This window comes from Nanorana parkeri, unplaced genomic scaffold (assembly GCF_000935625.1).
Source record: "Nanorana parkeri isolate BGI_ZX_2015 unplaced genomic scaffold, ASM93562v1 scaffold219, whole genome shotgun sequence".
NCBI lineage: Eukaryota > Metazoa > Chordata > Amphibia > Anura > Dicroglossidae > Nanorana > Nanorana parkeri.
In genome coordinates, this window is record NW_017306487.1 from 920,211 (window position 1) to 946,983 (window position 26,773).

Consider the following 26,773-nt stretch of genomic DNA (forward strand, 5'->3'; position numbering starts at 1 on the left):
ATCAAAGGAGCCTGTTGGAACATCTCCAAAAAAAAAGAGCTGGCAGATGTCAGAATACATGGGAGACAGTGGGGAATTCCTCGATTGAGGCTCTTAAGTCTTGATGGAGGAATCTGTTCTATTTTGTTCCGTTCAGCCCGCAGGTGGAATGAAAAGAAACAGAACAGTGTGTGGCCAGCAAAAATCTAATTCTACCAATGCATTCCTCTATGTTTGATAATGTCAGGTGTAAAATGCTGTGATTTTGAAATACTTACACTTGCAGAGCATTCACTTCCTGCTGTGAAAGGAAAAAATGACTTCAGTTTGCCAAAGCAATGCATACTGGGATTGCCTTGTCATCAGCAGAACATTGCTGGGAAATATCATCTGTAATCTTATGAGATCTCAGGGAAAGGTATTTTCCTCCCCTGAGATGATGTGCATGGTCACATGTGCCAGAAATCCAGGAAGTAATAGGAGAGCTAGTAATCTGCCCTTAGTAAACATGGCCACTGTCAGAAGACTGGGAAAGAAAAGAGAAATAAGGAATGCAAAGAATAAAAAGCCTGCAATTATCTAGATCTCTGCTTGTAGATTATCATTACTAAACATTTCTAAAAGGTGTATTTGTTGTTAATTTAAGGATATGGGTAAAGGTCCGCTTTAAGATTAATTTTTTTCCTATGAACCTCAGTTCCATCTAGTGGCGCATAATGTGGTAGTTTCCTAATTCACTACTGCCCATAAGAGTTAAAGAACATTGAATCAGAAGAAACATACATTAAGAACAAATAAAAGTAATTCACCGACACACACTTGAAGGATTTTTTAAGTATTGATATGTTTATTCAATACCCAATGTCACATACTGTCATTCGGTGCTAACGTTTCGGGACCGCACAGGGATCCTTCATCAGAGCGACAGTGACGATTAAGAACATTAGATTTTTTCCCCATTCTCACAACAGCAGCTTCATTCACATAGAACGAATGTACAGTACATGCAGTATCGCAATGCAATTTTTTTTTTATAAATAGACGCCTCAATGGTCTGTATGATGCCAGGTCTCTATGACCTGAAGGATGTCAAGAATCTATGTTAATTTGCAAATTCTTTGAAATTACGTCACAGCTGATATATAACAATTCATCAGCTATAAACTGAACATAACGTAAAACAATCATATATGCTAACGTAACAAAATTTTGCGTCTATATAGAATTTCTACTTATTCATCTAAATGGGGCTTTTTGATCCAGTTATCTCATTAAAGAAATGAATATGGTGTCTTTTCCCTAACCTTTTTGTCACCAGAGTTTATTTAAGCTTAAATGCCCAGATCAAGGTAAGCTTGACAATAACTCTATGACTAAACTGACTGACATCGGGTCTGAGAACTAGGAACACATACAGTTTGATATTTCAAGATTATCAACATTCTCATGGCAAGGGGCATTTCTCATATGGACTTTAAAAAGCCATACTGTAGTTAAAGTTATGATTTATTGCATAAGTAAAATAGATTGTATAATTCCCATTATAAAATGCCAGAGAAGACTTAGTCAATAATATATAATGGCATTTATAGGAAACAAAAAGGAAAGAAAGTCACAGGTAGTTTATTACAGCCTTCCCAAAAAGAAACTGGTTTTGAATGCCTTTTGAGGTTTTATGATAAAGTTTGGTGTATATAACAGGAATGAAGCGTCTAAGGCATGGGTGAGCAACTTCGGCCCTCCAGCTGTTGTGGAACTACAAATCTCATGAAGCATTGCATGACTGACAGTTACAGACATGACTTGCAGAGGCATGTTGGGATTTGTACTTAAAGCACAGCCGCAGGGCTGGAGTTGCCCTCCCATGGTTTAAGGGTAGCTTTATCCAAAGAGAAGGAGTGAAGAAAGAAAAAACGGGTAATAGAGGTAAAGATCAGAAGAAGAAAAAGATGGGGGTAACATAAAAGGTGTGGTAGCTATAAAAAGGTCAAAACACGTTACCCATCAATATGTGATTATGACAAATGTGAGATAATGGGGGGCCATAACAAGGGGCATTCCCTTCCAGAGTGGATCAGAGTTGATGTTCTGTAACGTTAACTCCTTTACAGAAGCAATTTATTTATTCTTATGCTAAATTCCAATTGAATAGAATATGAAATGTGTCACATACTGCAAAACAGGCCGTTTCTCCTGGTTTAATGAGCTGGATGTGTCCGGATACCGCATTTTCACTGACTCCAGATTCCATCCAGATTTGTTCCAATTCATTGCATGCCTTCATGGAAGAAAGGCAGTATATTACAACTTGCAGTAGGCAATTAATGAATATTGTATTATCTTATATTATTATTTCTTTTATGTAGAGAAAAGAACAAAGTACAATATGAAGAACATTACACACAGATCCTTATACATGGTCTAAGAAAAAAAAAAAAAAAAAAAGCGGGGGTTTTTGGCGGTCTGTGTTCCTGTGGGAATTTGTCCCTCACTTCCTCTCCTCGGGACCGTGTTTTTAGCAACAAAGGAAGTGAGGAAAAGTTTCCCTAATGGTGCTGCAGATAACAGTTAATACTGACTAAAGTTCTAACCCTTCCTCACACTGCCCAAACTATGGCTTGACATACCTTTAGTAATACTGCCAGTAAGAACGGACGCCTTTTTTTTAAAGAAGAAGAAGGTTCACTTTGTCATCTGTCTGATTGTATCATACGAAACCCTAGTCCATATACTCTGGGAAACTGTAGGAATGAGGACAGGTAATCTGCATCTACACCAGCACTTGATTATAGAGGAGTCTGTAGTTCTCACAGACAGGTCCTTGGGCTTGCTGCCCATTTGGCCATTGCTTAGAACAGAGATTTCAGGATAATTAAAGTGATATGGTAAGGAAAGCCCTAATACTCAGTTTCCATTCACACATCAGCTGAGCATTGTTGGTCATTTCTCAGAGTCTTTTTTTGAGTGTTTGTACAGGCATTTGGGCATGTATGTTTGAACTCTTCAGGCTTGAGTGTTTTTTAAAATTATTTTTAGCTAATGGAAAGCTAGCTACTATGTGCATTTTTCACACACTCCCATTAAATTCTATTGGGGCCAAAGCACGTAACTCTGCCTCAAAAGAAGACCATTTATTTTTTCGAGCAATGAGCTTCAATGCTCGTGTGTGAACAGGCACCACTGAATCCAATGGAAATTCTAGTGTCAAGCATTGAAGTGCTTTAGGTCCTCAAATGTTCTGAGGAGATCAGATAAAGGTATCCGCTATGCTCGTAGTTTTCCTATTATAAAGGATATTGTAGTAGTAAAATGCATTGACGCATGTACAAATGTAAAGCAGCAGTTGCATTAAAATATGCTTCTCTGTTTATGAGGAGATGGAAGTAGTTCTTACAGTATTAATTGCCATGCGTGCTTCAAAGTTGTCGACACAGCTCAGTACCAGGTCTACTGGTTGCCCTTCTTTTAATCCACCTTTGCTAAATGAACACAAAACAAACATGAATTAAAAACAAACATGAATTAAATACCAACAGTAATACGGAAGGGTGCATCATTTGTATCTCCAGTTACAAGCTAAGATTATCACTGCCTAAACACATTAAGGTCAAAATACAGCACAATGCCTGGTCCAAAAAAAAAGTAACGCGCTCTAATATTTCATTGAGTAGCCTTTAGCTTTGATTACGGCACGCATTCGCTGTGGCATAGCTTAGATAAACCTATGCAATGTCACAACATTTATATCCATCCAAAGTTGCATTCATTTTTCTCCAAGATCTTGTAGTGATGATGGGACAGTTGGTCCACTGCAGAAAGTCTTCTCCAGCACTTCAAAAAGATTCTCAATGGGGTTAATGTCTGGACTCTGTGGTGGCCGATCCATGTGTGAAAATGATGTCTCGTGCTCCCTGAACCACTCATTCACAATCTGAGCCCCATTAATCCTGGCATTGTCATCTTGAAACATGGCTGTGTCATCAGGGAAGAAAAAAAATCAATTGATGGAAAAACCTGGTTTTCAGCATATCCAGGAAGGCAGCTGACCTAATTTTTTAGGGACATAACATTGCTAAACCTAGACCTATTATCAAATGGAAGGCTCTTACCTATCTGCTTAGCTATATCCAGGTGCTGACTTTTTTTTGGGCTTGGCAGTATAAATCCGTATTGGCTTGCACAGAAATAATGTATGCCTCTTGAAGAACCAATACAGAGAGTAAGTATACGTTTTGTTCTCTAAGCAAAAAATAGAGCAAATGTCATGAAATGTTCACTTAAAAGAACCGGTCTAAGGCAAGATACCTCAATGTGTGCTCCGCCGCTTCCACTTTCATTTTGTCCGTACATAATGTTGCTGAACCTAGACCTGACCAACTAAAGCAACTCCAGACCTTAAGGCTCTGTTCACACCTAGGCGTATGGAATATGCGCGCGTGACGCGTGTTTTTACCGCGATTCGTGGTAAAATAAACGCGTGACAAACGCGCGTTTCTGAGGGCTACTTGGCTGTATCCCAATGGAAACGCGCAACAAAAACGCCGCAAAGAAGCTCATGTACCTTTTCAGGCGTAGGCCGTTTTGTAGCGCGTTCAGACGGGCTGAAATACGCCAAGGTGGGAACCATACCCATAGAAAACAATGGGATTTTCATGTTTGAGCGTTTTGTAGAGCGTTCGTAGAGCGTTGAACGCGCTACATAACGCATAGGTGTGAATCAGGCCTAAGGTCTCGTTCACACCCAGGCGTATTGCATATGCACGTCTGTCGCGCGTTTTTTACCGCGATTCGCGTTTCCGAAGGCTACTTGGCTGTATCCCAATGGAAACGCGCAACAAAACGGCCCAAAGATGTATAAATATAGCTGTAAATATCTCTGCTGGTTCAAAAAAATATATATACAAAAAGAAGTGCTGAGGAATCCAAAGTCAATTCAATGTAACCATCATCAAACATATGTTCTTGTACATTGGCACAAGAGCAATGTACCGATATGTGTATAATTGAAGGCCCATCAATGAGGCAAGTCACAGGGAATGTAATTCACGCATGTACTTTTATGACTGCTGTAAACATAAATCCAGTTGCCTGATACGGGCATCCACACACTTCGCCCCTCTGCCTTTCTGAATAACCTGAAATCTGTCAATTTCTGCAAAGGATGAAAAAGTCCATTACCTTATTCTGTCCATGAAATGCTGGAAATTGTCCATAGTTGTTATATTGTAGTTGTGTACTTCAAACTGGACGTCCGGGTTAATGTTCCTACAAAGGAGTAAACATTTGCACTTGTTTAGCACTAAATAACGAAATGATGCAAATCACATATTATATCACTTATTTGTTGCTGCAGAAACTTGTCCATTGACGATGCAAAATATGAAATCCCATCAAGGTGATAATCTAGAAGAGTCTTTCTCAATATGTTTACCACGGGGAAACCCTTGTAAAAATGTCAGGTCTCTGGGAACCTCCACTAAAAATGATTATATTTACAGCTCATGGTACATTTTTGTTATCAGTAGGTTGTAGAGAGCATAATATAAAGGAATAAAGAATGCAATTACTTAACCCCACCCCCCGCTTTATATGACAAAATTATCTTCAGTAATAATCATGAAATCAAACAAATAACAAAATTATTATATGAATCTGCGGATTTCTGCAGCAAAACCCCAAACTGGGCCTTTACATATGCGGCCAATGTGCCCATTCAAGTGGCTATCTGCATGTAATTGTACTGCGGATCAGGTTATATGATTCTGAGCCGCAGGTAATTGTTCCATATACGATTAAATATGGACAGCAGCAGACAGCCACGGATGCATCTGTACAGACCCGCCTGGAATTCCTGCCAGAAGAATCTGCAGGTTCTTGCTGCAGGAATCCCCAAACGCACATAAAGGCCTTGTGTGCATATAGCCTAAGAGTCTTATGCAGCTTTAAACTAATCTCCCATCTGATAATTGTGAAATACACTGCCAGGCCAAAAAAGTCACACACTCTTAATATTTCGTTGGACCACCTTTAGCTTTGATTAAGGCATGCATTCGTCATGGCGTCATTTCGATAAGCTTATGCAATGTCACAAAAGAGTTGTCCATCCAGAGTTGCATTAATTTTTCTCCAAGATCTTGTAGTGATGAATGTATGTATGTATGTATGTATGTATGTATGTAGTGATGAGTGAGTCGAGCCACTGCGTACAGTCTTCTCCAGCACATCCCAAAGTTTCACAATGGGGTTAAGGTCTTGACTCTGTGGTGGCCAATCCACGTGTGGAAATTATGTCTAATGCTCCCTGAACCACTCTTTCACAATTTGAGCCCAATGAATCCTGACATTGTCATCTTAGAATATGCCTAATGTGCCATCAGGGAAGAAATAATCCATTGATGGAAAAACCTGGTTTTCAGTATATTCAGGTAGGTGCCTGACATTTTTTAGGGACATAACATTGCTAAACCTATTATCACATGGAAGGCTCTGACCTCTCTGCTTAGCTAAATCCAGGTGGTAACTTTTGTTTTTGGGTAGGCAGTGTATATCAGTATTGGCTTGCACAGATATAGTGTATGTCACTTAAAGAACCAATACAGAGAGTAAGTATAAGTTATGTCCTATAGGCAAAACAGAGTAAATGTCATAAAATGTTCACTTAAAAGAACCGATCTTAGGTAAGATACCTCAATGTGTGCTCCGCCGCTTCCACCTTGCTGAGGCCTGCCTGGTGTGGCTGGAAAAAGAGCCTGTTCATATTTGCCAGCTCTACCTTATCATAATCAAACAGTAGCAGCTGGAATAATATTCAGAATAAAGAAGATGGTGAGAATGTTAACACCAAGGTAAAATGAACATATGCCATGAACATATAAACATATGCCATAACATTAATTTTATTAAACAAGGGCCAGTCACATGATTGAAAATAACGATTGTTACGGTGAATAACACAAGCTCTAGAACAGGTTATATATATCTGGTGCACAGTTTATTCTAACTCCAGACAAAATGACTTTGGTGCCCTGCTTCAGATTAACATTTTTCTCATTGCTGTTTTTTTCCATTGTCTCTAAAATAAGGGGTCTATTTAAAAATAATTTGCAGATCCATTTGCCCTGCAAATCTCTATGGACATTGTTCTGTGCAAACAGAGGCAACAAATGAACATCCTTAGCATATTAATATAATGTAATTCTGCATTATGGCCACTAGATGATGCTGAGGAGCATAGGAAATACTTATCTCCTATGCTCATCAGCGCCTCCTAGTGGCCATAATGTGGGAATACATTACATTCAACTGGAAAAGAAAATATGATAAAGAACGCTCATTGTTGCCTCTATTCACATAGAATGAACATTCACAGAGATTCACAGGATGAATGGCTTTGTGAATGGTTATAAATAGAACCCCAAGTGTCTGCTTAGCTCTCTCCAGGTTCTTGCTCCTGGATGCTGTGATCTCTCTGCTGCAGATTCCAACAGACAAGAGACAATGGTGCACACAAACAAAACTGGCTATCCTGGCATCCTTTCAGTATAGGTTTAAGGGCATCTCCTTCAGAAGAAGACAGGGACACATACTACATCCAGTTCATGCTTCAAGACTTGTACACATTGACTGCAGCAATCCTGTGTTCCTCCTCCATGGGCAATGCACTGAACACATACAGAACACAGCTCAGAACTGAGTCACAATCAGACACCTTGCCTAAACGTATATATTAGTACTCACTGATATCACTGCACAGCTGAGATCTTAAATCTCTGATAGGGACAACACTAAAGGGCAGAAGCCCCAGCAAACATGGCAGCTGCGGCTTCCGTCTCTACTAGGCCGCAAAGCCTTGGCCTAAATAACCAGACAGCACGACTGCATGAGGCTATTGAGTAGCGATATAAGGACCCTGGCCATATTAATGTGAGTCCAGACCTAGCTAGGCTGTCAAGGCTTGGGGGATCCCTGCCGCCATTAGGAACCTCCAGAGTCTAATACACACGGCTGCATCACGAAGAGCCCGAGGTGGAAGGTCTTCCCCAAGTGCCAGCAGAAGCTGTCAAAGTCACTGCGCTATACAACGACAAGACTCACACACCAAGACACCTTGGCAATCCTGCATAAGGTATAACCACACACAGGGGAGCAGGGGAAAAAGGGGGTTATTTACATTTACTGCAACTTGAAAGGGGTACCTTCCCCAGACAGGACGGCCCCCACCGCAGCCGGAGCGCCATCCGCTTAGGAACACTGTGACTAATCAGCCCAGGGCCTACTGGTCATATGTTCCCCCTATTGTTAGAGATTGAAGATCTGCACTGTGTCCTTCAATGAACTGAAGAGAAATAGGTGGTATCCCAACTTGGCTGCAAAAGTGGAAGTACACTTTAAATTCCTAAGCCTTTGTATTGGATGAGAACAGTAACCTATTCAATACAGAAAACACTCTACAATGGAAGTGGATATGCCAGATATAGGAAAACAACACACAGATTAAAAGTATCACAGATGATAAAACATGTATGTCTTTTCACCTTTTGTCATCTAAAATGTTCTGTGGGAAATCACTTTAATCATTAATTAGTAAAACTGAATATTAAACATAGAAAATGTTAAATCAAATCGGCATTACCTTACCAATGCCACATCTTGTTAGCATTTCTGCAGTGACACTGCCAACTCCACCAACACCGACTACGGCCACCGTGAAAGTGCGAATTTTCTAGGATGGAAATGGACGATATTAATAAAATCAAATTATTGATATCACCTTAAATAAATGTGGGAATCAGATAGGGCTGCAACAACTAATCGACATAATCGATTATTGAAAAAGTTGTCAACTTTTTCAATCATCGATTAATCGGCTTCCAATTAGTTGGCCCTGTTCACAGCTCCACACACGCTGCGCGCCGCACCTCCTCCCTACCTCATGCTCGCTGCTGCCAGACCGGGCCGCATCCACGATCCACGCGCTGCACCTTCTCACTGCCTGCCCACATCCACGATCGGCACAGGGACCCGGGGAGAAGTAAGGAGGGGCAGGTGTGGTGGGATAACAGCCGCCGATAGACAGGACCGATCTCAGAAGCAAGTTGCTGGAAGACTGCTCAGGTAAGCCTGCACTTTCCCCCACATGGTGCTCTATAATGTATTGCTGGGATTTGTATTCCTCTATAGCTGATGGTACATTGTGCTGTATATTATACCATCAGCTATAGAGGACTACAAATACTAGCAATACATCATACACTGTATGTATAATGTATTGCTGGGATTTGTTGTATTTCAATATAGCTGGTGGTTTTCTGCATTGCGCTGTATAGAGGACTACAAATCCCAGCAATAATACATTATACAGCGCAATGCGGAATACCACCAGCTATGGAGGACTACAAAACCCAGCAATAATACATTATACAGTGGTGCAATGCCAAATACCACTAGTTATAGAAAACCCAGCAATAGTATACCAGGACTAGATTACCACCAGCTATAATGTACAATTGCTGGGTTTTGTAGTCCTCTATAGCCGGTGCCATTCTGCATTCATTGCTGTATAATTTTATACTTTTAATTTCACTATATTGTACACCACACTTTCACCGCTCCAACCTTGCTCCTGTGATGGACTGCAATCTCAATACAAACTAGTAGTCCCATCACTAGAGCCATTTAAATTTTTTTATTTTATCCGATTAATCGAACTCAATAATCGGCTAACTAATCGATTTTGAAAATAATCAGAAATACAGATACATGTTCAATTTACACTTTATTATTCCGTTTTCTATCCTACCTCATAATCTTCCACGATTCCCATCCGCTTCAAAGCCATTAAACGACTGGAAAAAAACAGAAATCATAAAAATGACAAGCTCAGCAGATAAAGTGACATAGCAGGGTAGGAAGCCTTGGCACTCCAGCTGTTGTGCAACTACAAGCCCCATAAGACTTTGGCAGCCACAGCTATGACTCCCAGAGACAGATGCATGATGGGATTTGTGGTTTCAGCACAGCTAGAGTGCCGAGGTTGCCTACACCTGTTATATAGAGTGCATTTTTAGAAGGACTGGCAACTGACTGAATACACAGATGCATGTAAAGTGTATATTGATATAGTTCAAGGGTCAGTCCATGCAAAACTGATACAGTTTTTAAATTTTTTGTAAATGCTGAAGGGTAAAACCCCAGAACAGATTGTTTTGTCTCTTGAAGATGTTAATGAGATCTATGAGGGGAATTTACCAAAACTAGAGCAGACAGAATCTGGAGCAGTTTTTATGGCCACCAATCAGCTTCTCTCTTCAGTTTGGTCAGTCAAGGTTTGAAAATGTAAAACATTTAAAAAAAAATAACTCACCCACCTGGCTGCTATACCGGTCCCTGCAGCCTCTTCTTCCCCGGGCCCCGGTAGCATTTGAGTCCACAAAACATTGATACAACAATCAGTGGATCGCAGGTGCAATGCTCTGGCTCCTGCAGACTCGTCATTGTCCTACCAGTCCTTGTCCGAACCTCAGTATGGACTTTCATTTATGGGACTAGAGGAAGCATGAATGGACTACAAATGTGAGAAGGTAGTTAAGACACAGCTGAAGGGCAGAAGTGCCCACCCCTGCTGTGAATGGATGATGCAGCTGTGTGAGCAGACACACATACAGCTGTGCTGAATTAAGAAAATGGCAGCAGCCTGCAGGGAGAACCCCACAATCCAGGTAAGTGAGGGGCAGGATGGATGTGGGGTGTTGGCTGATGTGACCTTGTTTCATGTTACAATCTGTATATGGATTTAACAAGAAGCATGGTCAGAAGTCTGGAGTTATTACTTAAAGAAGGACTCCAGGCAAAACTACCCCTGCACCGCAAGCGTTAAGTGATCATTCTTGTCTAGGTGCTAAAACCCCCCCCCCCCCAAAGTTATGTTCATCCGATCCATGGTGCCAGCCAGCTGGTACAAGCCTTCCACCAGGTTGTCTCTTCCTACAGTGCGCCAATCGTATGTTCCTCGGCATTCTCACATCCTATACAGTGTATGGGACATGATGACTCAAGGATTCTTAGAGCACTAGAACAGAGGGGGAGAGGCTGGATGGACCAGTCTAAGAACTGGCTCAGAGTATCAGGCGAGTATAACTTTTTTTTTATTTTAGCACCTAGACAAAAATTAAAGTGACATTAAACCCTCAGATTTTTTAACATAAACCAATACTGTAATGTGTGCCTTACTGTAATCCATGGTTGTTTCCCTTCTCTTTGCTGCTCTTCCTTTTAAATCCTCATGTCTTCTCATGCTGGGGGAGAACTTCCCTTTGCAGCTGAGTGCCTCTTCCTGTAGTGCTGGCTCAGGTTGCGAACCTACACACAGACACCATGTATCCATTCTAGAGACAAGGCAGTCTGCTGCAAAACAGAAGTTCTGCCCAGCATGAGAAGAGATACGGATTTAAAAGGAAGAGCAGCAAAGAGAAGGGAAACAACCATGGCTTACAGTAAGGCACACATTACACTATTGTTTTATGTTAAAAAATCTGAGGGTTTAATGTCACTTTAACACTTAACTCTTGCAGTGCTGGGGGTAGCCCCACTGCAAGGGTTAATAGTTTTGCTCAGAGTTCTTCTTTAAATGGGAGATCAAGTCACCATTGCTCAAGTAATCCCTATCAACCTCAGAAGGAACCCTGGTAGAACATAGCAACCAGTACTGTACAGTTCACTAACTACATGTTGTCCCTGGATGTCAGGGTGATTGGTTGATCATATAATGATGACATTGGTCCCTGGATGTCAGGTTGATTGGTTGATCATATATTGATGACGGGCTCCCTGGATATCAGGGTGATCGGTTGATCATATGATGATGACAGGGGTCCCTGGATATCAGGGTGATCAGTTGATCATATAATGATGACAGGGGTCCCTGGATATCAGGGTGATCGGTTGATCATATAATGATGACAGGGGTCCCTGGATATTTGAGTGATCGGTTGATCATATAATGATGACAGGGGTCCCTGGATATCAGGGTGATCGGTTGATCATATAATAATGACAGGGGTCCCTGGGTATCAGGGTGATCGGTTGATCATATAATAATGACAGGGGTCCCTGGGTATCAGGGTGACATGCCATGGCTGTGTATGTACATGCATTGTCACACAGTCCATATGGTCCACATATGATGTACCTGTACGGATTGGAGTCCACCACCTCTGAGCTCATCTTGTCGATCTTGTCCCTGTGTGTGTCATGTCTGCTTTGTACCCGGCTCAGCTCTTCTTCCAGCTCTCTGATCCTGGCTTGTAGCTCCTTTACCTGGCTGCCAGAAGCCATCACTGATCGCAGCTCCTCCGCACACCAACTACTGGCACACCCAAGTGACTTAGTGAGAGAGAGTGATCCCTGGGACAAGCTGCAGACCTGCCAGCCCTGGGATCTGTAGTCTACTACACGTGAGATTGCTGGGATCTGTAATCCACTACAGTGACAGGTGATACACTGATGCTGTGTACCAGACTCCAGCTGCTTCCTAAAGACACGTCTGCATCCAGGAAGAGGAATGCCGGGGTCTGCGCACAACTCCTCTGTCTGCTGCACCAGTCACAATGTTCTCCTGAGATACTTCCTGTCTGTTGCACTATCAACACTAGTCATTGATCTATATGACCACGGCGACTTAATTCAACTTCTACAATTACAGTTAACAACAAAACTATTAATAGGTATTTTTACGAATGATTATAATTAAGGGCATCTTCCAGCTTCCAATATGGCTGCCGAAGCTTCCTCCCACTACAAGCTTTGCACTATAGCATCAGAGCTGCCTTATTTGCGTGCAACCTTTTTTTTCCAACAAGCTTTATTGACAGCCGAAGTTAGAAATGTGTCAAAGGTAGAGAATTGCAATAACAGTAATCCGAAGAGGACTTTAGCCTGAGCTTTGCTGCTGAGTAAAATGGCGAACCTGGAGGCAGACACCAGTGCAGTGAGAGGAAAACACAAGTTTGATGAGCAGAGACTGGAAGGTTACCTGAGCACCCACCTGCCAGTCTTCAGCTCCAGTCCAGCTGCACCGTTCATTGTCAGGCAGTACAGGTAAGGAGGAGGTGGGGTGACTTGGTCTGCTTTTTGTACTCCAGGATTGCACTGACAGCTCTGTCACAGTATTGGCAAACCATTCCTGTAATATGTTCTGTCTGGTATCATACCACTGGTGGAGTATGGCAGAACTACAGACAACTCTGGGCAAGTTGTTTGCTGTGGCAGAGCTTAGCTGCAGCACTTGGAAAAGCAGGCAGGTAAATAATTGGATGAGAAGAGTCATGAACTGCCAACAGGAGCTTCTAATGTAATGGAACATGGGGAAAGTATGACCAGTATAAAGAACCAGCCAGTCCAATGATAGTAAATTCTATAGAATAGGTGCAGTGGGGACAAACTCTATTTATAAAGGGAGGTTACAGATCATCAGAATGCATTATTTCACCCCTCCCTCTCCACCTTCACACTATGTTCTCCAGTAACTGTTTATCCCTTACATTCTGCTCTCCAGCAATTCTTGATCCCTCACAATGCCCTCCAGCAACTCCTCCCCCAGGTGCATTTTGTTCTCCATCAACTCTTCATCCCCCACATTTTGTTCCCCAGCAATTCTTTATCCCCCACATTCTGTTCCCCAGCAACTCTTCATCCCCTCACATTCTATTCTCCAGCAACTTTTCATCTCCCACATTCCGTTGTGCAACAAACCTTAATTTTCCAACATTCTTCCTCACTCAGTCCTTCAATTACTATTCATCCCCCACACTCTGTCCTCTAATAACTCTTCATCTCCCCACAACAACTCTTCATTCGCCAGGATCTATCCTCCAACACGTCTTCCTCCCCGCACTCTGTCCTCCAATAACTCTTCATCTCCCCACAACAACTCTTCATTCGCCAGGATCTATCCTCCAACATATCTTCCTCCCCGCACTCTCTCCTCCGATAATTCTTCATTTCCCCACATTCTGGCCTAGAAAAACTCTTCATTCGCCAGGCTCTTCATCTCCCACACTGTCACCCAAAAACTCTTAATCCTGATAATTTGTGTCCCACTTTTTTTCTCTACATTCTGTCCACCAGCAACTATTTATAACCCACACACTGCTCCCCAACAACTCCTGTCCCAAACACTAAATTCACCCAACACTTTGTCACCTATACACCATTCCTCAACTTTTCTTTATCCACCAAAATGTGTCTACTAGCAATTCTTCATACTTCACGTTCTGCCTATCGGCAACCCATCATCCCCCATACTCTGTTCCTACACAACTTGTCATGCCCCACTCTCCTGACCCCAACAACTTTGCATCCCCATTCTGTCCACCGGCATTGCTTTTCTCCCCACTCACTGTCCATTTTTTAGTTAGCTTAAACAACTAGGTCAGAGCCAGGCTCTGTGTGCCCTAGGGAGGTAAGGTGTGAGTTAGTCAATTCACACATTCATAGATCATAAATGAAGATCTGTTAAGAATCTCAAAGTTCACTTTGGACATATTGTGTGAGGAAATTACTGAGCTGCAAAGAGTACGTTAGCGGTAGATCCACGTTCAATCACTAAATATTCATATAAGCTTTAACATGTTTTGTAATGAAAATGTATATCAATCTCTTTTGCCAAGAACCTTTCCCTCTCTCTCCTAGCAATTTTTATATTTTCTGTGTACATTGTAGGCTGCATGTGCCATGCAGTGTACACTTTTGGGAAATGCCAGGTATGGGCTAGGTCAGTGATGGCGAACCTTGGCACTCCAGCTGTTTTGGAACTACAAGTCCCATGAGGCATTGCAAGGCTCTGACAGCCACATACATAACTCCCAGAGGCAGATGCATCTTGGGATTTGTAGTTTTGGCACAGCTGGAGTGCCAAGGTTCGCCACCACTGGGCTAGGTTCAAGTCATGATGCAAATCTTGTGCACATGTGCAAAAGTTACCTCATCGGGGCACTGCTCTGAGGGTTCAGCGAAGGTCCTCCAACCCACGGAGACAGCTGTCTTTTTATTTTTTCTCCCCACTCCCTTAGGGGATGCATCTCCATCCAGCTCTTAGCAGCCTGGGACGCTCTGGCCAGCGTCCTGCCTAGCTCCTGGAAACCAGTGACATCACTGGTTGCCTAGAGCTGGCTGAGACACTGGCCAGAGTGTCCCAGGTTGCTAAGAGCTAGGCAGGGAGATGTGTAAGGGCTATACACATCTTGCCGCCCGGCTTTTAGGCCTTGTTCACACCAAGCGCATTCCAGGAGCAGAGCACTTGCAGACCGGATCAAAACTGCATCCAATGTATGCCAGTGGTATTTTGGGCTCTAGTTCACACCGCAGCGTTCAGTTCCAGAGCATGTAAAAAAAACTGCAGCAAGCCCTATTTTACCTGCTCTGGAACGCATGCAAACGCATCAAAAACGCATGCACACACCCTGCACACACGCACGCACTGAAAGCCCATTCTAAACTAAAAATAAATTATAATTTTTTAACCCAAAACGGCCCGGAATGCATAAAAACACGGCAAGAAACGCAGTATAACACACTGCACTGAGTGTGCAGAAACTCGTGCAGCTCTGGTCTGCATTTGGTGTGAACAAGCCCTTAGCAAGCAGAGCAGGCAGGGCGACGTGTATGTGGGCAGGACACCAGCCAGAGCATCCCAGGTTGCCAGACAAGAAGCTGTGTATGGCCCTTACATAACTCCCCGCTCAGCACAGAGCAACCTGGGATTCTCTGGCCGGCGCCCCACCAGCTCCTGGCAACCAGTGACGCCAGGGGCGCAATTTGTTGTAGATATGCTTCTGAAGCCATATACATGCTTCTGTTCTCCTAATCACTAGTATCTTTTACCGGAAATTAACCTAACCTCCTAGTAGGCAGTTTTGTCCATATATCCGGTGTCATGAATTGAAAATTACAAACTATCATTTTGTTCTATAGATCAGGCCAGTCCAACCCCACATTTTTCCTACAGAAGGGTCCAAATAAGTTTGTTCTTCGAAAGAAACCTCACGGCCCACTTCTGCCAGGAGCTCATCGGGTAAGGTTGAGTTTGTAGATGTTGGAGCACCATTATTATAACTTGTTTTCTCAAAATGATGGTAGACTTGCCTTTTAATTCTAATTTATGCTAAGCATTGTAATAGGAATACATACTAGAGTTGTTATTGATAATACAACCAAAGCATACTTGAAAAAATCCCTTTATATGTAATGAGTGCTGCCTTAGGCCTGGTTCACACCTGTACGTTTTGTAGCGCGTTCAACGCTCTACAAAACGCTCAAACATGAAAATCCCATTGTTTTCTATGGGTATGGTTCACACCTTGCCGTATTTCAGCCCGTCTGAACGCACTACAAAATGGCATACGCCTGAAAAGGTACATGAGCTTCTTTGCGGCGCTTTTGCCGCGCGTTTCCATTGGGATACAGCCAAGTAGCCCTCGGAAACGCGCGTTTGGCACGCGTTTTTTTTTACCGCGAATTGTGGTAAAAACGCGCGTCACGAAACGCATATTCGATACGCCTAGATGTGAACAGAGCCTTAAAGTGCACCTCTAGGAGAAACACTTTTTGAAGTTTTGGACAGGTTTATTGCTGTGTCCCCATTGAGGAAAGTCACTCCTTTACTTGTACTGGTGTCTATTGTCACCACGCAAGAAAGTGAGGGAAAATCCAAAATTATATAGTTGTCCCCAGAACAAGAGGTAAAGGAAAATCTTCCAATGAGGACTGTTCAGAGTACAACAGTCTAAGAAGGGAATCCCCTTACTTTGGGAAATTCCCTATTGTATCTCTGGGACAAGAAGTAAAGGTAAATGTGCCTAATGGCACACAGACAGCAGAAAAAATAGAGGTACAAAAAAACATTCAGGAGTTTTAAGCCTTCCCTCCTCTATGCAAAACTAAAAAAGTGTGGAGAGTCGCTATTTTGCAGAGAACATCTAGAAATGTTAACTGTGCTGAAAATACAGGTGTACTTCTTAGTATGTGAGGGTGCCTGGGCGTTCCTGTGCCTACAGTCTCATAGCTTTATATCTGCATTATGAGATCTAAGGTACTGCTGCTTCTGTTTGCCAGTCTCAGGAGATTTGGGGTAAGATTTGGTGTTGTCACTACTGTGCCACTCACTGTTCTCCTTGCTGGAGCCTCTGGCATGAGGAAGCAAAGCCATTCCCCTACCAAGATGGCCACCTCCACATAGAGACACAGTGCAGAACAAGGCTTAGTAAGTCTATAATGGCGGAAAAGATCAGCAGCAGGAAAAACACAGGCAATACTGGTGACTAGTCCTAGCCCTCTGTCTGCCTTTTTTTTGGCACAGCTTTCAGAGTGCAGTTCCTCTTTCCTTTTGTATTTTGTCATTGTCCTTCTATAAATAATGGTGTTAATTATTCTGCATAAAACTAAGAATAGCATTTTAATTTTTTTAGATTGAGCGGGAATATGAAGTACAGAAAGTGTTATTTGCAACTGGATTCCCAGTACCACAGGCTTTATTCTACTGCAATGATGTGATGGTGATTGGAACGGAATTCTATGTGATGGCGCATGTGGAGGTCAGCCATGTCACACAAGTATTAGAATATGTTGCAGTGCCTGGTTTCGCTGCTATTTACGTGTGGATCTGTGTTTTTGTTCTATTACTACATTTATTGCAGCTTTTCAAAATTAGTGTTGCTTTCCCTTTTACAGGGTCGTATTTTCCGAGATGTCACTCTCGCAGATGTCCTCCCCGCAGAGAGATCTGCGCTGTATATTGCACTCGCTGAAACACTCTCCAGGCTCCATTCATTCAACATACACAAGCTAAATCTTACAGGGTATGGCAAAGGAAAAGGATACTGCCAGAGACAGGTGAGGGGAGCTTTGTATGTATATTTACACTATAAGATCCCCTTCATGCTAATGCTCACACGCTTATGTGTTATATAACTATTACCATACCTGAAAGAAGATATGAATGCACTGTGCGTTGAGGTACGCTATCCAAAAACCATGCAGGTATGTTGTTTCCTACATTCAGGCTTTTGAAAAAAATGCATAGCTGTGAATGGGGCATTAAAGTGGAGAATGCAGTTTACATCACTGCAATCTTCTTGGGATGTGTGACATGCATATCCCAGGAGGTTGGAGGGGGTAGGCCTGCAGCTGGAGGATGAAAGAGCTGGATTCTCTGGGCATGCGAGTTAGGGTCCCCACACACCTTACGATTATCGTACGATAATCGCGGGAAATCCCGCGATCGTACGATGATCGTAAGGTGTGTGGAAGCCATGCGACCTCTACTACTGTAAGGTCGCACGACTTTAAACTTATGGACATGTTTGAAAACCCGCCGAGCATCGTACGATGTTCGGCGGGTTTGTGGCATGTCCGTACGATAACAGCCGCACGTGCCGGTGTGCGCAAGCGCACACTGCCCGTTCGGCATTGCAGTCATCGGAAGCCCGCCCCTCAGGGGGCGTGGCTTGCGATCATCGCAAGTACGATCTGCCTATGCAACATAGGCAGATCGTACGTTTTTTTAAGTACCTTACAACCATCGCAAGACAGAAATCTTGCGATGGTTGTAAGGTGTGTGCCCAGCCTTAAGTTTATTGTGGATAACCCCAGAGAAAAAAACACATAGGTGTGAAGTTCCTCTTTAAATGTTTTAGATAAATGTTATTATTTTTGTTAAGTTTGCAAGTTTTCCAATGGATTTTTTATATGAATTTGTGGTCTCCAAATACATTTTTATTACAGACTGCACTTAGAACACTGGTTTTGCAGAGCATTATGATTTTTCTTAAAAAAACACAACACGGCAGTAGCTTTTCATTTAAGACTGTCTCTCTCTATAATTTAAACTCTGTATTTAGCTGTACTAAGCAGGGAGAGAGTAGGAATCATTTCATTCACCTATACAGCAGTGCCTGTCTTTACACAATATGCTTTTTTCAGCAAAGCAGTTAAAGTTAGTCAGGTGAAATGGAGTTTAAAACGCTGGCTGGAAATAGCAAATATGAATTTCTTTTCTGCAATATTTCATTCTCTAAATACAAAACTCAACAACATTAAAGGAGAACTATGGGGTTAGGACTTTTCCCCATAGTTCTCCTAAGGGTCACGGGATAACACAAAGTAGCAGGCTCCCGTGACCCAAAGCTCAGTATACCGCGAGCTACAGCTCGCGGTATACTGAGACGCCGCAGCCGGAAAGGATCCCGACATTGCAGTCGAGATCCACCCAGCTGCGGGATTGACCAGAGGCAGAGCCAGCTGTGCCCACCCCCTCCCCCGTTCGTTCCTCTAGTCAGCGCTGGAGGATCGGACAAGGGAGGGGGGTAATCCCTGCACGGAGCCGTGAGTGACAGTCACGGCTCTCTGCAGGGATAGATCGAGAAGTGAGCGAGCGACGATATGTGTTCGCTCACTTCCCAATCTACGGAGCCGACCTGTGACAGTTTCATTGTCACAGGTCGGCTCAGATTATGAGGCTGAGTGAAAATCACTCGCCTCATAATTCTCCTTTTAAGTACGGTAGGTTGAGCCAAGCTCTTTAATCAAAAAAAATGACACCATGTCATCAGGATGAACTAGGCTGCTGATAGGATATGCCTTCCCAACTTCCAGTGACCGCCTGCTGTCACTGGACTCTGGAATAAGGTGATTATTGATGTGTGCTAGCTCCATCCTCTTACAAAAAAATAAATTCTTCAAATGGGGAAGAAGAGAGACAGTTTATTTATTTTTACTGTGGCCAGAGTTAGGTTTTAACAATAGTGGATACAGCATTTCTTTTTTACTTTCCTGTTATTGTATGCCTGATCTAAACATTTAGTCAATTCAGTATATTCTGATTGTATGCCCGATATAAACATTTAGTAAGCACTTCTGCCTTGCAACACTGGGGGTCCCTGGTTCAAAACCCGATCAGGACACTATCTGCAAGGAGTTTGCATGTTCTCCCTGTGCTTGTGTGGGTTTCCTCTGGGTACTCCAGTTTCCTCTCACACACCAAAGACATGCTGGAAGGTTAATTGGCTCCTGTTTAAATTGGCCCTCCTATGTATGCATGTGAGGTATGGACCTTAGATTCTAAAGCATTGTTTAAATTGTCGGCGCTATATAAATATCTATAATCATAATGTTCTGATCGTATGCTTGACCTAAAAATAGAGTAAATGCACTATTCTCAGAGCTGGATATAATGGCAATGTATATCGCCCTAGCTTACTTTCTGTAAATCCATATACAGGTAACCACCTGGAAGAAGCAGTATGACCGAGCTGCACACACTGATATTCCAGCTATGAACCAGTTGGCTGACTGGCTTATTAATAATTTGCCAAGCGATGACAATGAAGAGTGCCTTATCCACGGTGATTTCAGGATTGACAATATCATATTCCATCCCACTGAGGTAAATGCTTTTGTTAAACAAGCAAAAGATAATTTAGTTATGGATCTGAGTATGAAAAAACATGCACAATATGTGTATAAATAAAGATCTCAACCTCTTATCCCAATGGCATGACATTCCACCCATCATTACTTGTAGTAAATGGAGCCCTTTACAGGAGCATTACAAGGTAGTACACGAGTTGCAGTGTGTTCTTTTTTTAGAACTGTAGGCTTGTATGTTAATGCGCGTGCATTGCCCTGTGCAAAAATACTATATTTTTTCCCAACAAAACTGCATTGGTGTAAACGGAAACAATAATGAAAATGGGCAATTTGCCTTGTGCTTACATTGGGAAATGTAGCCCGATGCTGTTGGTGTAAACAAGCGTTTTGCTGGCCATATAGAGCTCGAATTTTGACTGCGCATCACCCAGCTTGACAAACTTCCATTACGAAGACAAAGAAGCTGGGTGGAAAATTGTTGGCTGAAGAGTCAACAGCCCCCTCCCCTGTCTATTCCTCCACTCAGCGCTGGAGGATCGGACAGGGGAGGGGGGAATCCCTGCGGGGAGCTGACAGTCACCGCTCTCTGCAGGGAGATGATCGGAAAGTGAGCGAGCGACGGTATGTGTTTGCGCACTTCCCGATCAATAGAGCCGACGCGTGACCGCTTCTTTGTCATAGGTCGGCTCTAACTATGAGGATGAGTGGAAATCACTCACCTCATAGTTCCCCTTTGATGCTGTGTGGATCCTTTTTATTGTGTTTTAAATGTTGATTAGTAAAAACCTATACACCTAAAACAGGAAAACATGTTCTGATCCCTTGTTACTCTTCTAAGATATTGTTTTTTTGCTCTGTGTGTTCATTTTCCTTCACTTCCTGTCCCAAGTGGCACCAATCACCAAAACAGGAAGCAAGGAGAATGCTCCTGCAATGGGGACACAGACGGCTGTAAAATACCAACTCATCCCCATTTTATCCAAAACAATATAAAAAGATTTGTGTAGAATTTTTACTTTATATATTACTGTGAATTAAAGCAGTTGTAAATTCCAGGAAAAACTACTTTTTTTTTCTTACATTCATTTTCATCTGCAGTTTTTTCATGCTTTATTAGGTTGTGTCATGATATATTCCTTGCAGTGGATATATGTGTAAAGAGATAAATAGATATTTTGACATAGCTGAAAATAAGAAACACAGGAAAAGGTTACACATGTTCAGCTGTGTTAAAACAGAACTCCGGGCAAATCAAATCTTAACCATGACAGTAGGGCTGCACCCACATTACAAGGGTTAAGTGTTTGTTTTGTCTAGAGCAGTGGTTCTCAACCTGTGTAACCTCAGGACCCACATTTGTCCTTGGTCATTAGGTCACGACCCAAGTCGCACTGCAATAGAACACACGATATTGTGGCACATTCCGGTGCGGGCGATTGAACTGTGGGCAGGAGGTGCGTTTGGGGTGCCATTTCAAATGAATGGCAATGCACCACCCGCACCAGAACATGTAGAAGGTGTGATTGCGTGGTACAGTGCATTAACCACTTGCCGTCCGCCCGTTGTAAAAAAATGGACGGACGGCACTGCAGCATTGGTGAGTTGCATTTTTTTTCTGCTCGCGCGCGCCCCCTAGCGGGCGCGCACGGGCAGAATAGACCCGACCAACGCAAACACCCGCTACCGGGTGTTTCACATATCGCCGATCGTCTATACGTGCCCGTTTTTTATAACACCGCGGATGTCAACTGGTTAATTGCACTGTAATAGTGTGAACGGCGGCCCTCAAAAACAGTGACAGACACACACAATCTCACATACACACTCCAAATAAAAAAAAAAAAAAAAAATCTAGATGCACCCAGTTTCCCTCCCTTATGAGTACTGGATCCTCAGCCTGGGGTCCAGTGTGGGCTATGGTGTGACAGAGCTCCATCCATATGTGCATTGCTTGTAGAACTCCCTTGCACACCCTGTAGAGGTGCCAGGAGCCAGGATGTGACATCACTCCATTCTAGGCACCTCTACAGGGCACGCGAGGAAGCTGTAAGCAATGCATGTATGGGGGGAGCTCCTTCGCGGCCATAGCTCCAGCCCACCCCACCTCAAGATGACACTCGGCACCGGGCAGCATATTTTGAATGGCTGCTTGACGCAAGAACTGACACTGCTGAGCTAGGGGGAAGCTGAGAAGCCTCTCACCTAGAAAAGTGGAAGACACGTGGTGACCCACTGAACATGGGGTCGCGACCCACTTTTGGGTCACGACCCACCAGTTGAGAACCAAGGGTCTAGAAAACTACAATAACTAAGTTATACTCACCCGAACCGTTATCCTGGCTGGCTCCTATAGCACTCCCTGCAGATTCTCTCTTCCGCCACTCCAGTGATGGTTTGTCCTTTGGAGTCCTCACATTCCATACACTGTATAAAATGCGATGACTCACAGGACCTTCGACCGCTGCAGTAGATGGGGAGCGAGGCTCCAAGGACTATGGTTCGGGTGAGTATATTTTTGTTTTTTTAATTTTCAGCTCCCTAGACAAAACGAGCACTTAGTGCAGGGGTAGCCCCACTGCAAGGTTAAGGTTTCATTTGCCTGGAGTTCTGCTTTAAATAAAACTGAGTAAATCGTGCAAATAAGGAAATTGTACAGACTGCACACGATACCAATTATGTTCTTCTAACATGTTTTCTTGATATTTATAAGGTATCTTTCTTGTCTTTTAGGCTCGAGTGATTGCCGTCCTGGATTGGGAGCTGTCTACTGTTGGACATCCTATGTCAGACTTGGCTTACTTTGTTGGACCATGTTTTTGGCCTCGAGAAGTACGCTTATTTGGTCATGTTAGTGACAAATCCTTTACTGATATTGAAGGTAAGATTTAAAGTGGACCTGTACGGAGAGTAATATGAGGGGTACCTCCTTTTGAAAATGCTAGTTGCCTGTAGTGCCATTACTTTAAATCATAGACCTGAAAGAAGCTCACAACAGGAAAAGTCAGAAGTGCTGGTCTGCATAGCTTCCAGGGCAGCAACACAGCAACTGTTTAAATCAGAACTCCGGGAACATTTTTGATTAACCCTTGCAGTATGGCGACCTTCACACTGCAAGAGTTAAGTGCTTCTTTTGGTCTAGGGAGGAAAATAACAAAGTTATGCTCTCCCAATCCTCAGGGCTGGCGGTCGCCTTGATCCCTTAAACCTGTCTCTTCCTCCATTGCTGCAATAGTATGCCCCATCCTATACACTGTGTATAGAACGTGATGACTCAGGGACCTTAGACCGCTGCAGTATAGCCCCACACCGCTGCACAAACTGTTGAAGCTGTGTAAATCCTGAATAAAATAATAATAATAAAAGTAGTCTGTAGATATGAGGGAGTGAATAGTAAAAGTTCCACGTGGTGTAACAGCTTACAACTATCATTTTCTTAGCATTAAGAATCACAGTAGTGTCAAGTGTTATGTTATACTGCCAAGGAGAGGATTAGAAAGAAGCCAGATGTGAGATTCATTGTTCTTAAATTGGTGGGAAATTACACATACTGTAAAATCTGTGCGGCTTTTACTTCATTCCATTGTGTTCTGTATTACTTTTGGGAAAACTGTAGTCCATTTTCTGTCATACAATCCACTGTGTTTTTTTAAAAGAACAAATAGAGTGCATGGTAAAGACAGAAATCTGATTTGTTGCCATGAACATGACTAAAATAAAAGGATTTTCCTACTCACCCTAAAGCTATTCACCTTGTGACATTGCATGTACATGTGTTGTGTGTAAATGGACGCAACGCATGTTATTGGCATATTTTCTTTCCAGATGGAATGTAATAACAGGTAATACATATTATAGCCACTAGATGGAGATGAGGAGTATATGAAGTAGGTGTTTATTTCCTTTGCTCCTCAGCTTCATTTGGCTATAATGCAGTATTTTCCTGATATTACATTTAACCTGGAAAGACAATATATCATTAACATTTGTTTTGTTCCTCCATTCCCACAAAACAGATGTACATGCAACTTCACGGGTCGAATGGCTCTGCAGATGGATTATTATAAAAACACCCATATGTGTCCCCCAATGAACTAATGGAGAAAATAATTTTATGGTGAGTACAAACAATCCATTTCCCATATCTGTTAACCTATGTGGAGCTGCACAAGTCATTTATTTATATTGTTCACGCCATGTTTAGATTTGTGAATTGATGTGCCTTGTTACCAGAGATTGCTCCATGATGATCAGGTAAGGGGACCTGATGACAGAAATGTTTAAAGTCAATTAAAGAAAAACTCCGGGCAAAACTTTTATTAACCCTTGCAGTGGAGCTACCCCCGCACTGCAAGGGTTTATGTGCTCATTTTTGTCTAGATGCTAAAAAAAGTTATTCTCACCCAAAGTGCTGAACCGGTTCCCTGCTTCACTGCAGCCTTGGAATGTCCTCACATGCTACACAATGTGTATAGAACGTGATGATTTAGGGACCTTAGATCACTGCAGTAGAGGGGAAGAAAGGCTGCAAGGACCTGTCTTAAGAACAAGCCAGGTCTGAGGTTCAGGTGGGTATAACTTTTTGTTGCACTTAGACAAAAATTAGCAGTTAACCATTGTAGTCCATGGGTAGCCCCACTGCAAGGGTTAATAGAAGTTTTGGCCGGAGTTCTTCTACCTGGTAGAATTTTGTACAAACCTTCAAACAAAAAATCTCATCAGATCATTCAATAATACCATCAGACACTACGCGAATGTCGTTCAAAATGTCATTCGATTTTAACATTCACAGAGTAATTCACTGAAGGGTGAAGAGTTTGGAGAAGGCAGGAGAAGTGAACAATCTAGGACAACATAGCTGAACTCTAAAGTGAGCTGAATTGGGGAATTTTTCCAAATCGGCTACTTTGGCCTAGATTGTTCACGTCTCCTGTCTTCTCCAAACTCTTCACCTTTTTGTGAAATTTCTATACTCCTCCTCGCCATCTAGTGGTGAAAGTGCCATGCGAAGGCCTCTACTCCACTGTACGCTTGGTGGAACATTTATAAGTCAGCCCCATAGTTGTAACATGAGTTCTTGTATGAAACTGAAAAGAGCGTGAGCTGTAATCCTGAACAGCTTCCTGTTTTCTTTATTTGTTAGGAATGCCAGCCTGTGAGGATTTGATGAGCATTTATAGCCGGTGTCGTGGTGTGGATTCACCAGTGCAGGACTGGAATTTTTTTCTTGCCCTTACGTTCTTTAAGCTTGCTGGAATATTACAGGTAACAGAGATCAGAGATTTTATGTGTACCTAAATGTAGGAACTTTCTCAAAGAGTAAAACTGAGTCACTGCAGCAGGGGCGTCCCGAGGCCGGGCGTCACCCGGTCTGGAGACTGGGTGACACTCTGCCATGCCGTCATCGTGCATGCGCACCCATCTGTTTGACGCCTGCCGGCGGCCAGATGACCGCCGGCAGAGAGGGGAGGGGACATTCACCTGTCGGGATGAGGTATGCCTCCTCTCTCCTGACACTGTCGGGCTCTCGGTCCACGACCGAGTGCCAGACTTTTTAGAGGGGGTGACACCAAAATGACTGCAATGACTTACTCCTGCCATGGTCGCAATGGCCGCACTCCCCGCACCCACCTTGTGACGCCACTGCACTGCAGGTCTGAGCTTATGTTTCTAAGCATGCAGTTATTTCTTGAATTGCTTTCGTCAGCAGAATCCAAATCTGCTTGTGATTATCATGTCATGTAGGCATAAATGATAAAAAATGTTGCCCTTTTTTCACTGTTGAAAAGGAAGCTATTGCTGTATATTGACTGACCGGGGTTAACAGAAATCATAAAATGTGCCTGTGCCTTGGTTATTATTTTGACAGGTAGAGTTTATCTAATTGTCAGAACCAGTATATCCAGAATTCTAACCAGCTGAAATGATGTGCAAATCTTGACTATTCCTCATAAATGTTATCTTGGCTTTTCCCCTCTTCCGCCTTAGCCTCCCTATTGTTATTTTCATTTGAGTGGAGACCTTGTTGGCCAATGAGGAGGTGGAAGAGACAGGTCATGTTAGGTTTTTACATAACAGATCAAGATTTTGCATAAAACTTTACCAGCCTATATCTCTGGATCTACTGTTTGCAGTTTTCACTAAAAGTTAATGCGGCTTAGCTTTTTTTTTTTTTTCTAACTCTCATAACTTTCTCACAAAAACCTGGTATTTATTTAACTGTTTTGTTATGTAGGGTATTCATGCACGCTTCCTTCTTGGGAATTCCAGTGGGGAGGATGCCAGCATATTTGCTGATATGGTTAGACCCCTGGCTGAAAATGGACTCAAATTAGCCAAGCGGTAAGATTCCTTCTTGTTTTTCTATATGGCAGAT

The 26,773-nt window shown here is 42.8% G+C and overlaps 2 protein-coding genes across 3 annotated transcripts in view; one reads left to right on the forward strand and one right to left on the reverse strand.

The window, feature by feature from the left end:
• The window catches only part of UBA5 (ubiquitin like modifier activating enzyme 5), a 19,275-nt gene extending 6,706 nt beyond the window's left edge, over positions 1-12,569 (reverse strand). The window contains exons 1-7 of one of the 2 annotated variants that reach the window (XM_018555940.1): positions 12,167-12,569; positions 9,779-9,824; positions 8,612-8,701; positions 6,666-6,775; positions 5,158-5,244; positions 3,374-3,458; positions 2,153-2,257 (exon numbers count right to left, since the gene is read on the reverse strand). In XM_018555940.1, the coding sequence (XP_018411442.1) occupies positions 2,153-2,257; positions 3,374-3,458; positions 5,158-5,244; positions 6,666-6,775; positions 8,612-8,701; positions 9,779-9,824; positions 12,167-12,312 (669 nt within the window). In that variant the 5' untranslated portion in view covers positions 12,313-12,569. The remainder of the gene's footprint in view (positions 1-2,152; positions 2,258-3,373; positions 3,459-5,157; positions 5,245-6,665; positions 6,776-8,611; positions 8,702-9,778; positions 9,825-12,166) is intronic. The other variant, XM_018555939.1, reaches the window with a different exon arrangement.
• A 279-nt stretch (positions 12,570-12,848) lies between these two features.
• The window catches only part of ACAD11 (acyl-CoA dehydrogenase family member 11), a 92,342-nt gene continuing 78,417 nt past the window's right edge, over positions 12,849-26,773 (forward strand). The window contains exons 1-8 of the mRNA XM_018555937.1: positions 12,849-13,074; positions 15,949-16,048; positions 17,442-17,567; positions 17,704-17,865; positions 20,252-20,416; positions 23,131-23,278; positions 25,541-25,662; positions 26,633-26,739. Of these exons, the coding sequence (XP_018411439.1) occupies positions 12,935-13,074; positions 15,949-16,048; positions 17,442-17,567; positions 17,704-17,865; positions 20,252-20,416; positions 23,131-23,278; positions 25,541-25,662; positions 26,633-26,739 (1,070 nt within the window). The 5' untranslated portion in view covers positions 12,849-12,934. The remainder of the gene's footprint in view (positions 13,075-15,948; positions 16,049-17,441; positions 17,568-17,703; positions 17,866-20,251; positions 20,417-23,130; positions 23,279-25,540; positions 25,663-26,632; positions 26,740-26,773) is intronic.